At 34.9% G+C, this 13,484-nt stretch overlaps 1 protein-coding gene across 1 annotated transcript in view; it reads left to right on the top strand.

Moving 5' to 3' along the window:
- KCNH8 (potassium voltage-gated channel subfamily H member 8) overlaps positions 1 to 13,484 on the top strand; it is a 133,368-nt gene that overhangs the window by 99,509 nt on the left and 20,375 nt on the right. The window contains exon 11 of the mRNA XM_026842982.1: positions 12,444 to 12,482. Coding sequence (XP_026698783.1) covers positions 12,444 to 12,482 — 39 coding nt within the window. The remainder of the gene's footprint in view (positions 1 to 12,443; positions 12,483 to 13,484) is intronic.

The raw sequence follows: 13,484 nt of genomic DNA, 5'->3' as shown, positions 1-13,484 counted from the left end.
GTGAGAGTTTCCTGATCCTGGAGTGTCAAAGTTGGATACTTAAGATCATGTAACTACCCTACCCACACCAAAATCTCTAGGAAAACCTTTAAAATTTGTTTTCCTGGTTCATCTGCAAGTCTAAGAGCATATATGATGATGTTCTCCATCTACATTAAAATCCAAGTAAGGTGTTACGGTGGAAAAGGCTCCAGGACTTCCATAACCCTGTCACTTTTCAGTAAAACAAGGAGGATCTGTAACCAGAGTTTCCAGTAACAAGCAGAAATTGTAGCTGTTTATAGCTGGTTACAAAAAGATTGAAAGTGTTGCTTAAGCAATCCTGGAAGAAAAACTCAGGAGATTTTAAGTACAGGAGTTGGCAATCATGCAACTATTTCAATCTCTAATGAGTAACAGATACAGAAACACAAAGACACAAAACCAGGGAAATAAAGCTTCAGTGGTTCCTCATGACAGCTCCAAACCCAGCAATCATTAAGTGATTTATGATTACAACCATTAATGTGTGAGCAATCACACTGACAGTGCTATTATGCCATTTTTTATATATTCCCATCACAGCAAGATGTGAATTGGGAAAAAAAAAAAAAAAGTCTTTACATTGATTACATATATACATTCTGCCCTTTGCTTTCTTTGCTGCATTTTGCTCAAAAATCTTGTAACTGTTTTTGTAAATGTACTCAATTATTTGAGGACAGTTAGAAAAAGATAATTTGTTTGGTAGCTGGAGTTGAAACATTAAATCAATTCAGCAATTCAGGTGTTTCAACCACTTTTTCTAGATCTGTGACTATGATGTCATAGCCATTAAATCGTTTGCTAATTGACACAGATTCTGACACCCGCCTCATCCCACTTATATCATTTTGCACTGTATACAGGCTGCATATATAGCAGGCAGTGGGAGAGTCAGATATCTGGTTTGATAAAGCTAGGCACTCACAAGAAGTTTCTTACAACATACAATACAATAATATTAAAAAAAAAAATAAAAAGAAAATTATTTTGCTATCCACTAGCCCTGGAAAATGTGCTATTTTATATATTTAGAGAGGAGTAGCAGATGTTCATAACTCTGAATTATCCTATGAGAAACTCAGAACAGGTAAATATTTGCACAATGTATTTGTGGGCTTGGTAACAGTTTCTTGTTTCTGATTATTTCTTGTGTCCGTGCAGAAATGTCTGGAGTGTAGACATCATTATTCAGTAAAAAACCCCAAAGGCTGGTTACAGCCAGACTGATACAAAGAACAGGAGGCCTCCTTGATACCTGTGCCATCCCTCAAGCTGTAATGAAGTCCCAAAGGAAGATAAGACCCATGCAGGCACAATCTTTGACTCATTAGAGCAAAAAAAAAAAAAAAAAAAAAGTTTATATGACTGAAGATTCAAAATCTGTGTTTGTAGACAGGACTTGTAATTATTAAGAATCTACTTTTTCTTTTGTAGCCTTAAAGGTAGTGTTCTGCCTCTTACAAGAACTTCTCTTCCCCCTTCCCCCAAAGGAGAAGCTACTCTTTAAAATTAAAATACTCCGTCTCTGAAGCAGGGGGAAGGACTGCTTCCTTCAGTGCATCTGCAGTGTAAATGAAACATAATGATAAAGACTGCACAAGAAAAGTAGTAGATTCTTCCTCCAGTTGGGAACATTGAGTCTTACTGTAGCTTAGCCAGGCTCCTCGATAATAAAATAAATAGACAAATAAATTTTAAAAGGCAACCAAGAAGCAATAAAAACAAAGATTTTTTTTTTTTTTTTTTTCCCCAGAAAGACATTGTCTGACAAAATAGGGCTTAATTCTTGTCCTTTAGAGAGGCTGGTGTTTAGAATTTATTAAATTTTAATGATTGAAGGGGGGGGGGGTGTTAATATAATAAAGATCAGGTTGCTATTAGCAATACCAAATAAATTACAAGGGATGCTCCTTATTTTCTACTGGGAAACCTGAGAACTGGCCAAACCAGTTGTTCTTAAAGGTGAAAAATGCTCTAAGCTCTGGAGCATAAAACAGAGAGCACAGTTTGGGAAGAGAAATGTCTACAAATTCTAATCTAAAATATGCTGAGTGTCCTGGTTCATTCCAGCTAAGCATTAAAAAAGTATTTTAAGGCCATAATTAATTCCACCTTATTTCTTTTTAATTGGTTTATTTCTATACTTTAATCTTTCTTTGCGACAACTGGTGGTATTTCTTCTGTAGGCAGAAAAGAAGTCCCTACAGGAATTTTTGAATGCAGCACAAAATTCTGCTGAAAGTCTGCCTAGCCACTGTCAGTGTTTCAGCTAGTAGATTACATATTTGACATATATTCATTCTTGCCTCTTTAGTTATGCTTTTTCTATATATTCTAATATAGGTCTGTTGAATTTATGAATGCTGCTTTCCAATATAGTAATAACTCAGAAGGAATTCTATCTGTTATATATATGATCATCTACTATGAATCAGCAATGGAAATAGCATGACATTTCTGATTTTTTTAATCAGTCTTTATTGTCTGCTTAATAAATAGTATTTTGCATTAAATAAATCAAACTCATCCTATTTGCAATTCTATAAATATTAAGGAAAAAATAAGAATTTTTTTTAAATAGCTGCTTTTAATTTTAGAAAGTGTTGTAAGATAAGAAAACGTGATAGAAACTTCAGTCACATAATTGCTTATTGATGTGTTTAACTTTCAGAGCCAAAAAAAAATGCTGTCTTGGGTTTTACCTATGTTTTTATAATAAAACCTATGCAGTGAAAAAATTAATTTCCAAACCAGCTCTTACTACACTGCTACACTTAGTCATAATTCCTCTACCCCAGCCTAGATCATAGCTCATCCTGTACACTGTAGGACAATCGGAGGTTGCAAAATATTTTCCATAGTAAATAATTTACATAGAAGATTTCCCAAATAATTCCAACTAACTTTTTAATAAAGAATGCCACATTACCCAGCAGCTGTGTAGAAAAAAGTGGCTTACATTAGAAAAGTTAAAAAGCTTTACTATGTCACTTCAAGTGGGATTGGATAACTTTGAGGAAATCTTGTCATTTTTAAACAAGCTTACACAAAGTTAAGCACCCACCCTTGTCAACAGGTCATCTGGTAGAAGATCATGTAGTATTACTGCAGCTGTAACTCACGGGTGTTTATTGTCTGTGGCACAGTAGGTATAAATTCTGCAAAACAGGAGACCAGTTGATGGCAATTTTTGTGTTTCTATACAAGAATTATTACAACAGGTGGAGGTGGAATATAGAAGTGAATAAATCACCTAAAGTAACATAAGTCTAACAATTTATCTGCATGATTATTCTGAAAAAAGAAAAAAAACCAACAACAACAACAAAAAAACAACCCCACACCTTAGATTCCTGTTTATTATCTTTCTATTTAGTCCATGTGCACTTGGCAGCAACACAGAACAAATTCCCGTTGATCTATTAGAGACCCGAAGTGACTGATGGCTGCGCGTCCACTGCTTTCTGCCAGTCAGCCACCATATTTCCATTGCTTCTTTATACTCTTCTAATATGAGATGGTCTGCAGAAATCTCATCTTCTCAGCAATTATAGAACAGGAATGAAAGTGTTCCTCATACTATCAAAAAGTAAAATAATTTTAAAACTGTGTACATATAATTCACTTTGAGACATGACTCCTGATGCATTCACAGGAGTAGGTCTCTTACCTGCCTCTGTACGTGGACTACTCTGCAATCAGTGCTGCTGTGAAATATTGCTCCGTGCTCTTTTGCATTTTACAAGCTACTCAGATTTTTGTTCATGCATCTGGGACCAGCTGGAATTTTTTATTTCCTTCTTCCCTCTCTCTTCCCCTAGCCAACTTCTCAAAATTAATTACTCTATTGCTGAACAAAGCAGCACTCATACAACATCACTTACACAGCTCAACATCTATATTTCTATGGAACAAGTAACAGGACTGCACAGCTGTAGAAGCGTGTGACCATTGGCAAAATACAGAGCAGTTCGTTCACCGGTTTTACACTTAATTTCTGATTTTAAATGAATGAGAAGTAGTTTGGCAATAAGCATTGGTCATCTAGCTCTCCACAAGATATTTCAGAGTCTCCTACCTGTATTCATGACATCAAGCATATTTTGGTGGATCTTTGGCTATTTAAAGGTGGATGCTAGTTTCAGACAGTTGATTCTGCTGCAATATCCTCCTCCCCATGCAGTGTTACAGTCAGTCCTTCCTTCGCTCCCTCAACCTGGCAATTACCTGCTTCACTCAGCACGGGAGCGGTGCTGACCTGGAGCTATAGTGTGAGCCAGGTTTCACTCCTTTCTGTTGTCTGCTAACTCATAAAGCTTGTTTACTTGCAGTCATTGGTGAGCATGATGCGTGGTGCCTCTGAGCCATCAGTTCACTCAGTAACCCTCAAGATAGTCATCTCACTATCATGTTTCTAATATATCCTTCAATACAGTACACCACTGAGAAATAACGCAATAAGGAAACATGTAATTCAAAGAGGATGGACTGGTATGCCTTTTCTCTTACAAGCTTGGTGGTCTTTTCATTTTCTTTCCTAGTATCTTTACCTGAAGATATTTTTTTTTTTTTTTTTTTTTTTTTTTTTTTTTTGCTGGTATGCTCCTGTTTCATTTCTGTAGCCTTCAGTCATTCTAATATTTTTCAAAATAACACCACACAGCCCCCTATACTGTCTGGTTTTGTCTCTCTTATAGTTTATTCTTCTGATTTGTGTCATTTTCCAGTTAGAATATTCATCCCACCACAACTTTTATTGATCTTATACATTAATTGCTTTTTTCATTAATTCTTGTGTTTTCACAAGTGTTTTCCATTTTACACCTAAAACAAATAGACAATTGGCTGTAAGGATGAATCCCATGAAATGTGAAAGACGCCAAAAGGGAGGAAAATAACCCATTCAGTTTTGTCTGGAAATATGTTACATACATGTGACCCATCCCAGAATTCCTACCCCTGTGATCACTCTCTAACTTTTGTGAATGGGGTAGGAAACAGGAATTACGATTACTAGTCACACGCTATTTATAACAAGACAATATAATACATGTATATAATTAGGATTTTCACAGTTGGACCTTAGCAATTTCTTGACAAATGCAAACAACTTTCATTGTAACTAGAATTAAAATATTTAAATAAGTGACAAAATTTTGCTTCTAATTTTAGCCTTTGAGTTCTTTTGAACACTCTCCATTCTCATTCATTTCAGTTCCTGGGATTATTGCATTCTGCATCAGATTATAAAGCTTAACCAGAGGGTTACATGTTGTAAAAAAAATCCAGGCTAGCAAAGCAGCTTATTGATGTTTTTAGACTGTGGTATGAGGAGGGTATAAAACACTGTGTCAGATTTTTAGCCAGGAAAAGCTTCTGGCTTTCAGAGAGTATTGCCTTGGAATCTAACATATTTCTGTTTTAATTACACAGGGATGCTAGATAATAACTTTTTCCAATGTTCTTCACTGTGTCTTAGGAAATATGCTAATGTAATTTTTACAATATTATTATTTTTTTGGTTCTACAGTGGAAAAAAAATGGAAAATGAAATTAATCTTAATATATCTTAATCTTAAAATATGAATTAGAGGGTGGATTTTATTTTGCATTGATAAAGTAATGATCAGATAGTGGCCTTAAATTTAGAAGCATTCTTACAGTAACCTATCTTTTATTATTCTGCGTAAAGACTAATTTATGAAGGAAATTATAATACTTACCACAATTTCTTCTATAAGAACAATGGTTCTGGAGGCACAGACTACCTTGAGATGTAATGAGCATGTCAGACTATCTTATATGGTAAAGTTACTATATCACTTGCAGAGTCATCATAACCTCAGGATATGTACTGAAATGTGTGAAATTAAATATTATGTAGTCTTTAAGCAAAGTGCCTATAATCATTGAATTTGTGTATCAAGTTGGCATTCTACATGAATACAAGTATGTGTTCTCAATTTTATTGAGCTGGTAACATTTTAGTACAACTTTTTTAAACATCATAGAATAGTAGAATAGCTGAGTTTGGAAGGGACCTCTGAAGATCATCTAGACCCACCCTTCTGCTCAAAGATATGAAAGCATATAAAAATGAAAAACAAAAATAATTTATGTACAAATTCAGTCTAAGATTTTACTGATATAAAACCAAATATATCAGCATAATTTTATTTTTAATAATCTATAACTTCACTCGGTAAAACCAGAGCTACAGAATCTTCCTACATAAGTGTAACTAGAGTTCTGCTGAAAATGCAGTTCCTACCTAAGGCATATAGATCACTTTTTCAGTGTTGTGATAAATAATAACATGACTGTAGTAGTAAATATGTACATACAGTACATGCATATATATATACTACATATATAGTAAATGTTCAGGGACAGGCACCACTGATAATCACACTATGTTCATTCCTTTCAGCAAGATTGTTACTGGATTTCTCTGACACTGTTTGGTTTTATATCACAGTACTTTGAAAACTGAAGCAATTTTTTTCACTTACTGAGTCCACGCTGTCTTAGTTTCTAACCCATGCAGAACTTCTTGAGTAACAAAGTTTCCAAGAGCTCCAAAAAGCTATGCACTCAGCTTTTCTGTATTATACGTATATAGAAAACACAAATTGCATCTCAGGGGGAGGAAATTATGATGGCTCTCTTACTTAATAATGTTATATACTTAGACTTCTGCTGACATCCTCACATGTCAGGACTTGGCTTCTTGCCCTGAGGTGAAATTATGTGAATCATTTTCACAGTTACTGTATGTTTGCCATCTTCCCCAAAGTTTTAGCTCTGAATATGTCTAGGGGCCAAATGTGTGCTCAATTTGCACTTTTCTTCCTTCTGGGAGAATTGACTAGAGATTAACCTACTGATCAAGTTGTCACCCAAAAAGCAAAATATTCGTTATTTAGAAGCAATGTTTCTGAGTGAAAAAAAACCCAATAGATTTTAAAATAAGGAAACAGGTTATGCTTGTCCCTGCTTTCTTCTTTGTAAGGTTTACCCTGAAAGCCAGATAAAGCTTGACTTTCTTACAGATTTTCCATAGACATGTTCCTGTCCTCACTGAATCACTTCTTATTAACACTCATCCCATTGATTCGGCCTCTGAGTGCTAGCAAAACAGCTGGGCAACATTGGGGATGCTTGAAAGGAGGCAACTGGAAGGTAATAAAACTCAATGGGAGAATATTTTTCAAGATCCAATTCATTGCCTTCCTCTTCTCTTTTTAATAGCCTCTCTGAAGTTACATAAACATATTTACATAAGAAGTAGTGTGGAGTTTCATTTAAAGATAAAGCTAATAATACATGCTTAAAAGCAACTCTTCCACAGTATCTATAGCCTCCAGTTGAGAAGTGTAATTGGATATCAATCCACAGGGCCTGTCCTGCAAATATTTATGACTCTCTGAAATCTTAGAGTTGTATGAAGTTAAGATAAGTTTTATTGCCCTGAAAGCTATTAGCATTCATTGTAATTTCTATTAATATTAAGTAAATCTTTTCATGACTGTAAACAAACTATAGGAATATGAAAAAATTTTCTCCACTATTTTATCAGTAGTAATCTGCAAGCTTTTCCAAAAATGCAACCTGCAAGACCAATGTAAAGTCAGTACCAGGTCTATTGTCTATTTTAACGATTCTTCCTTTTGTCTTTTGACATTATTGACAGTCTCTTCCTTTTTTTTTTTTTTTTTTTTTTTTTTTTTTTTTTTTTTTTTTTTTTTTTTTTAATTCTTATTGGCACATGTTTGCTATGAAAAATGTATGTTGAGAGCAGCCTGTGACCCTAATTTCTTCTCTTTTTTTGGGGTAGGGGAGAGGTAGGTAAGAATATAGAAGTAAAAATGACAAATTCTAACATTCACATTCACCATTTATTCAATCCTTGATTTGGAACAAGTGACAGAGAGGTTTGGTTTTGTTTCTGTGGCACCTTTTTAACAGAAATTGCAATAGATCCTGTATTGTAAACAAAACAATCAAAATATAATTGAAAAATGTTTGCTAATTAGTGCAGTGCAATTAACACCCAGGTTTTAAAGAAATATATAAAAAGTAAACTTTTAATACTAAATATAAAAGCTCATGTAAGAAATTTAAATTCAATAAAGTGTTTGTTTTCAAAAAAAAACCATCCAAAGCTAGCCACAGCCAGCTAATTACTGAACATTTGTCCTAAATTCACAAGCTACAATAATTTATTCAAAAGATAGGCATGATATAGGATAATGACTTAACAGAAGATTGCAGAGCTCATGTCAATTCACAGTTATTGGTCACCTAGAATAAAATACTGGTGATACATCTGCTGTTCAACTTTTGCTGCTAATGAAATATACTCTATACTGTAAGTGGGATCAGAGAATGCTGAAAACATCTGCTTCCACAAAATAAATTTTCTTTATCTGTTTGTTAAGCAAGCAGAAGAAATAAGAATAAACCTGAGAAAATAGGGGGGGGGGGGAAGAAAAAGAAAAAAAAAAGGTAAATTGCTCAGTAGATGTAGATATAAAACAATTATATCTAACGGGATAAACTCTTTGTGACTGAGTCCTTTGTGATTTAAAGGATTTGTGATATTTCATTGAAAAATTTCTGATTATGGAAAACTGAGGCCTGAACACATGTGAAGCATTAAGTTTTCAGTGGTACAATAATCCCTTGTTATGTACTTGTATCTTTTCCATTACCATACAATAAATTTGCAAAGAATAGAAATATATGGCATGTGTTGCTTATTTCCCCCACACTGCCAACACTCCTAAATGGGTTTTTCCTGTTTCCAAATATTGACTAAGAACATTAATATTCTAGTTTGATTTCAAATCCTTTCCTGAAACTGTATTTTATTCTTTTGACTTCAGATACAAAGAATTATTCACATAGTTTAGGACTCAAGACTTAAAAGCAAATCAGTAAAAATATGTTTCTAATTTTGTTCTTATTTCCTGTGAAGGCAACAGGAATTAGGCCAATAAAAACATTCTCTGGAGCTGCAAAATGCCAATTTACTTACCTGGACATTTAATGTATTTATTTCAAGTTTAGTTGTATCTCTATATTTCTCTTTTTAGGGTTTTATCTTTGGAATTAATCTTGAATTATTGTACAGCTAATTATCTGGTTTGGCCACAATTCCTGGTACAGATTCTTCTGTTAGACTTCTCTCTCTTGATCCTGGAAAAATCTTCAGATCGCTGGTTCTTGACAGCAAACCACCAGTGTTTTCAGATAGGGGAATGTTCTTTTTGTTCTTGTAATAAGCGATGATAAATATTACTGAATTTTTAACATCTATATATTAACATATTAAGCCATTACAAGATTATAGATTTGAGATTACGTCCATAGAAGAATTCAATATGAATCTGCTTTTGGTATCTATTATTGTTTTGTCTTGTGAAACTAAATTTAATAGCTGGTTTCACAAGACATAAAGAGACACCAGGGCTGAAATTAAAATTGAATTAGACTCTTTGACAGTATTTCACATAACTCATACTAACATCAGTCTTTCTGGTTCTTTTCCTAATGCATAGCAGGGGAAAAACTTGTTTTTCTTTCAGCAGCCCTTATTCTTTAAGAGTTGTACTTCTTTTTAAAAGACCAGCATGTGAGCTATTTTGTATCTTCTTTCTTTTTGCGTAAGAAACCAAACCATTTTATAGAAGCTACACCACTGTGTTGCTCTGAATAAAAGATTTTGGTAGATCAGAAGCTAGGAGAGCATCTCATAATTATTTACCTTGATACTACATTTTGACAGAGCTAAAGCTATGCGCATGGTGAGGTCTTCAAATTTACTGCCCTTTGGCTGGCGTTGTCAATGTTCTTGTTCATCTTTCCTTTTCGAGAACGGTATTTTTGCAGAGAGAGAGAGAGACAGAGAGTGGAGTTGCTGGAGGAGGTTCAAAAGCAAAACTCTTGAGAATTCTCTCTGGTCACAGAATAATTATAGTTTCTTTTACTAGCTTTCAAGTACCAAACCACAAAGTCCAGGCCCCTGTTTTATGTATGCAAGATGTAGTTACAAGCAAAGTTACAAGCAAAAAATATGGCTGCAGTGTATTCATATAGAAGCAATTACAACACTATTTACTGTGGGTTCTGAGCTATAGAAAACATAGTTTCTAGGTCCAGAGTTTATCTAAAATTGTCAGTTTATCCAGACTGAAATTGTCCCCAGTGGATTAAAGGGGTCAGTTTGGGGAAATGGAAGAAGTCTGATGAGTACTTTCTCATGTCACATGCTCCCTGTTCATACCTTTCCTCCATCCCTGCTACCCTTCCAGCTGTGAACACTCCATCCCTTCCTTGCAAAAAGCAACCTGCCTTCAAAAATCCCTTCATCTTTTTCTTGGTAAGGTCATAAGGCTACAAAGTGCTGCCAGTAACCCCATTTCCTCCGCAGCCAGTTTGTCACTGCTGCAGTGACTAGCAAGGGTAATGCTGAGTGGAGAAGGATGAATGGGTGGGTGGCTTGGATGCTGTGTTGATGGGCAGCAGAGAGGTCCTGCAGACCAGGGACAGTGCTGCCAACTGGTCATGATGCTGAAAGACCCCAGCAGGGCTGTGGGAAATGCAACCAGAACATCTAGGAGACACACATATAATGTTCTCTTTGTCTCTATTTTCAAGATGTACAATCAGGATTAACACATGTGCTCAGGAAAAACAAAACAAAACAAAAACCGTGAGAAATCTTCACCCACATTACAAACTACAAATGACAAGTCACTTCTAAAGCCTTCCATGGGCAAATCCATACTTTCTAAGATCTTTTTTGTGAAGTTGCTAATATTTGAGATTACCCTGGAGTTTTAATTAAGGCTGCTATTTAACATTCATACTGCACCTGTGACTAGAAGCCAAGCAAATTGATGCCCCAAAATTCTGGGCACTCTTGTAAATTAATCTCGTTAAACATATGTGCAAAGTGGGCCATTAGTACTTAACTATTTTAGTACATTTCCAGTTTCCTGTTCTCCTGAATCTTGAAGGAGATGGTGTCTCTTCAATTGGCATAGATTATAGTGCAAGCCAGGATATTTCAGTATCTCAGATCTCATCCTCTGCTAATATTATCTACTATTTTATCTTATGCATGAAGAACACAGCAGTAGTTTTATTTACATAGCCTAATTATTGCAGTTGTTCTGTTTAGCAGTTATTAGAGTGTTATTGCTAAATTTATTGATACACCTGTGACTGGCTTGGTTGTTTTGGAGTAGGATTTCTGCTTACACAAACTTAAATATTGTGTATTTGTATTTTATACCACTACTAGTACCTTCACTTCTATGAGCAACTACAAAATAGTTTACAGGCTAACCTGAAAGACTTGTGAAGAAGGAAACAAACAAATCAAAACAAAAATCCCAAACCAACACTTTTTTTGTTTTGTTTTGTTTTCCCAAATCTGTGCCTAAAGTTTATGTATATAGGAATTATGAAAACTTTTATCAAACAAACTTGAAATCTTAATGGCTTCCAGAAAGGCTTTACTTCTTCTTGAGTTTTAATAAAAATAAACCAATGCTACCAATTTAAAATTGATGGGTGTTAAGCACTTTTTATCTTGATGTATGGGTTTAGGAAAGCTGAAAATCACTTCTGAAAATTCTACCTGTCAGACTAAAATTTTCCTGTTAACACAGCATGTAGGCTGTCAAGAGACTTGGCTGTGGTCAAGGTGTGGACATTCAAATAAACAACAGAATGGTCCTAACAGATATCACTCAGGAGTTTCCATGTCTTTTATTAGAAGTAGTTACATATTAAACTTGCGTGATTTTTATTTCTTCCTTTTCTATTGCTTTCTGTTTAATCAAAGAAGGAAAGATATCATGGTCTTGAACAGCTGTTATCCATGTAACTCCTTTGGGATTATATTGGGTCTACTTGCTTCAGTCCTATTACTGCCTTTGAAAATTCCAGAGATGCTACAGTTAGTTAGATCATCTGTAAGGACTAGGCTGTCACAGGAGCTAAGGGTACAAAGAGATAGGTCCAAATCAAAGCACTGCTCCTGCATGGGTTTTCATCAAACCAGCACTGAAACCCGCCAGGCATACATTCACCCATCCACATTCATTCACAGGTTCAAAGAATTGTCCCAACTTTTTTTTTTTTTTTTTAAGTAAAATGTTATTTTTGCAGGAACTATCTTTTTAATAAAAACAAAACTTTTTGTTTCTTTTTCTCACAGCATCTATTTCCAAGGCGTGTCCTTAGTTCAAGTGTTCTGTCACCATTTAGTTTAATACAGATGTTTTATCATGAGATTCTTTTCTTGTATCAACATAAATGTTTCGGTTTTAGATGTTTGTATGCTCTTGGAAGCCACTTCTGTGAAGATTCACATATTTACTCCTTTTTTGTTTTGTTTTTCTCAGGTAATATCAAAATTATCAAACAAGTCTACATTATCTCAGGTATGTTAGTCACATTTTAAATATGCCAAGCTTGACTTTGACACATGCACACAGTTACAGCCAGAGCAAAGCTGGAAAAACCCCAACTGACTTCTGTGGTTTCAGAATGATACTTTAAATAGCATCCTGAAGATGGTTCTGCCACTGTCCATTTTATGAGTATCAGCTTATGGTCTTTTCTTCCAGGTGCTGGATTTGGTTATCCTAATATGGCACCTGCATTTTAAATACATGGCTACCTAAATCAAAGTTTTGAATATGGGTAGTGCTCATTCTCTGTAGAGTATAGGCTGCATCAGTGTCAGGTCCTGTACAATTTAACCATTGTAACAGCCTTCAGATTACTATTATGGTTGACAATAAGGCTGTTATATTTTATATGGACAGGTCTTTTGCCACTGTTTTAAATTATTACCCTTTCATACATCTCAGATGGAAAGGACTTAGTTCACTAAATCTGTCAATGTATAAGAGAAGAGAATTCACTCAATGGAAGTGTGCTGTGGAACACAGCAAAATTAAACCCATGCTGCAAAATGTTTAAACAGATACTAATAGGGGCTGAGAACATTTGGATAAACTCCCCAAATCTGCATTTGCACTCAATCTTACTTGGCCTGAATGTGTGAAATTTGACTATACAAGTTCATCTGGGGGTTTCTATCTAAAGTTAACAGTGCCTTAATCAAGCTTGATTAAGAGAAGTAGCCTGAAAAACTGAATAGCAACCTTTTCTGAAGCCATGAAGTTGCATTTGGCTGTACTCTTCACTGAGATGTGTGGAATTTGCTAATTTGATCTGGAACCTGATTCTGCCTTAGTCCATTCACCTACTTCCAATAAATACAGTAAGTTGTACCATGTCAATAAATGGAAATATTTTTGATTTATGGCCTGATCCTGATGTGAACTCCATGTTGGCATATCTCAGGACTCATGACCGGTGTATTTTGTTACCATAAAAGAGAAACAAACTATATTGTTTTCTTACAACATGCTTTA

Source organism: Athene cunicularia (genome assembly GCF_003259725.1).
Source record: "Athene cunicularia isolate RWA chromosome 2 unlocalized genomic scaffold, athCun1 chr2_part1, whole genome shotgun sequence".
Lineage (NCBI taxonomy): Eukaryota > Metazoa > Chordata > Aves > Strigiformes > Strigidae > Athene > Athene cunicularia.
This window is presented reverse-complemented; position numbering and strand designations above follow the sequence as displayed.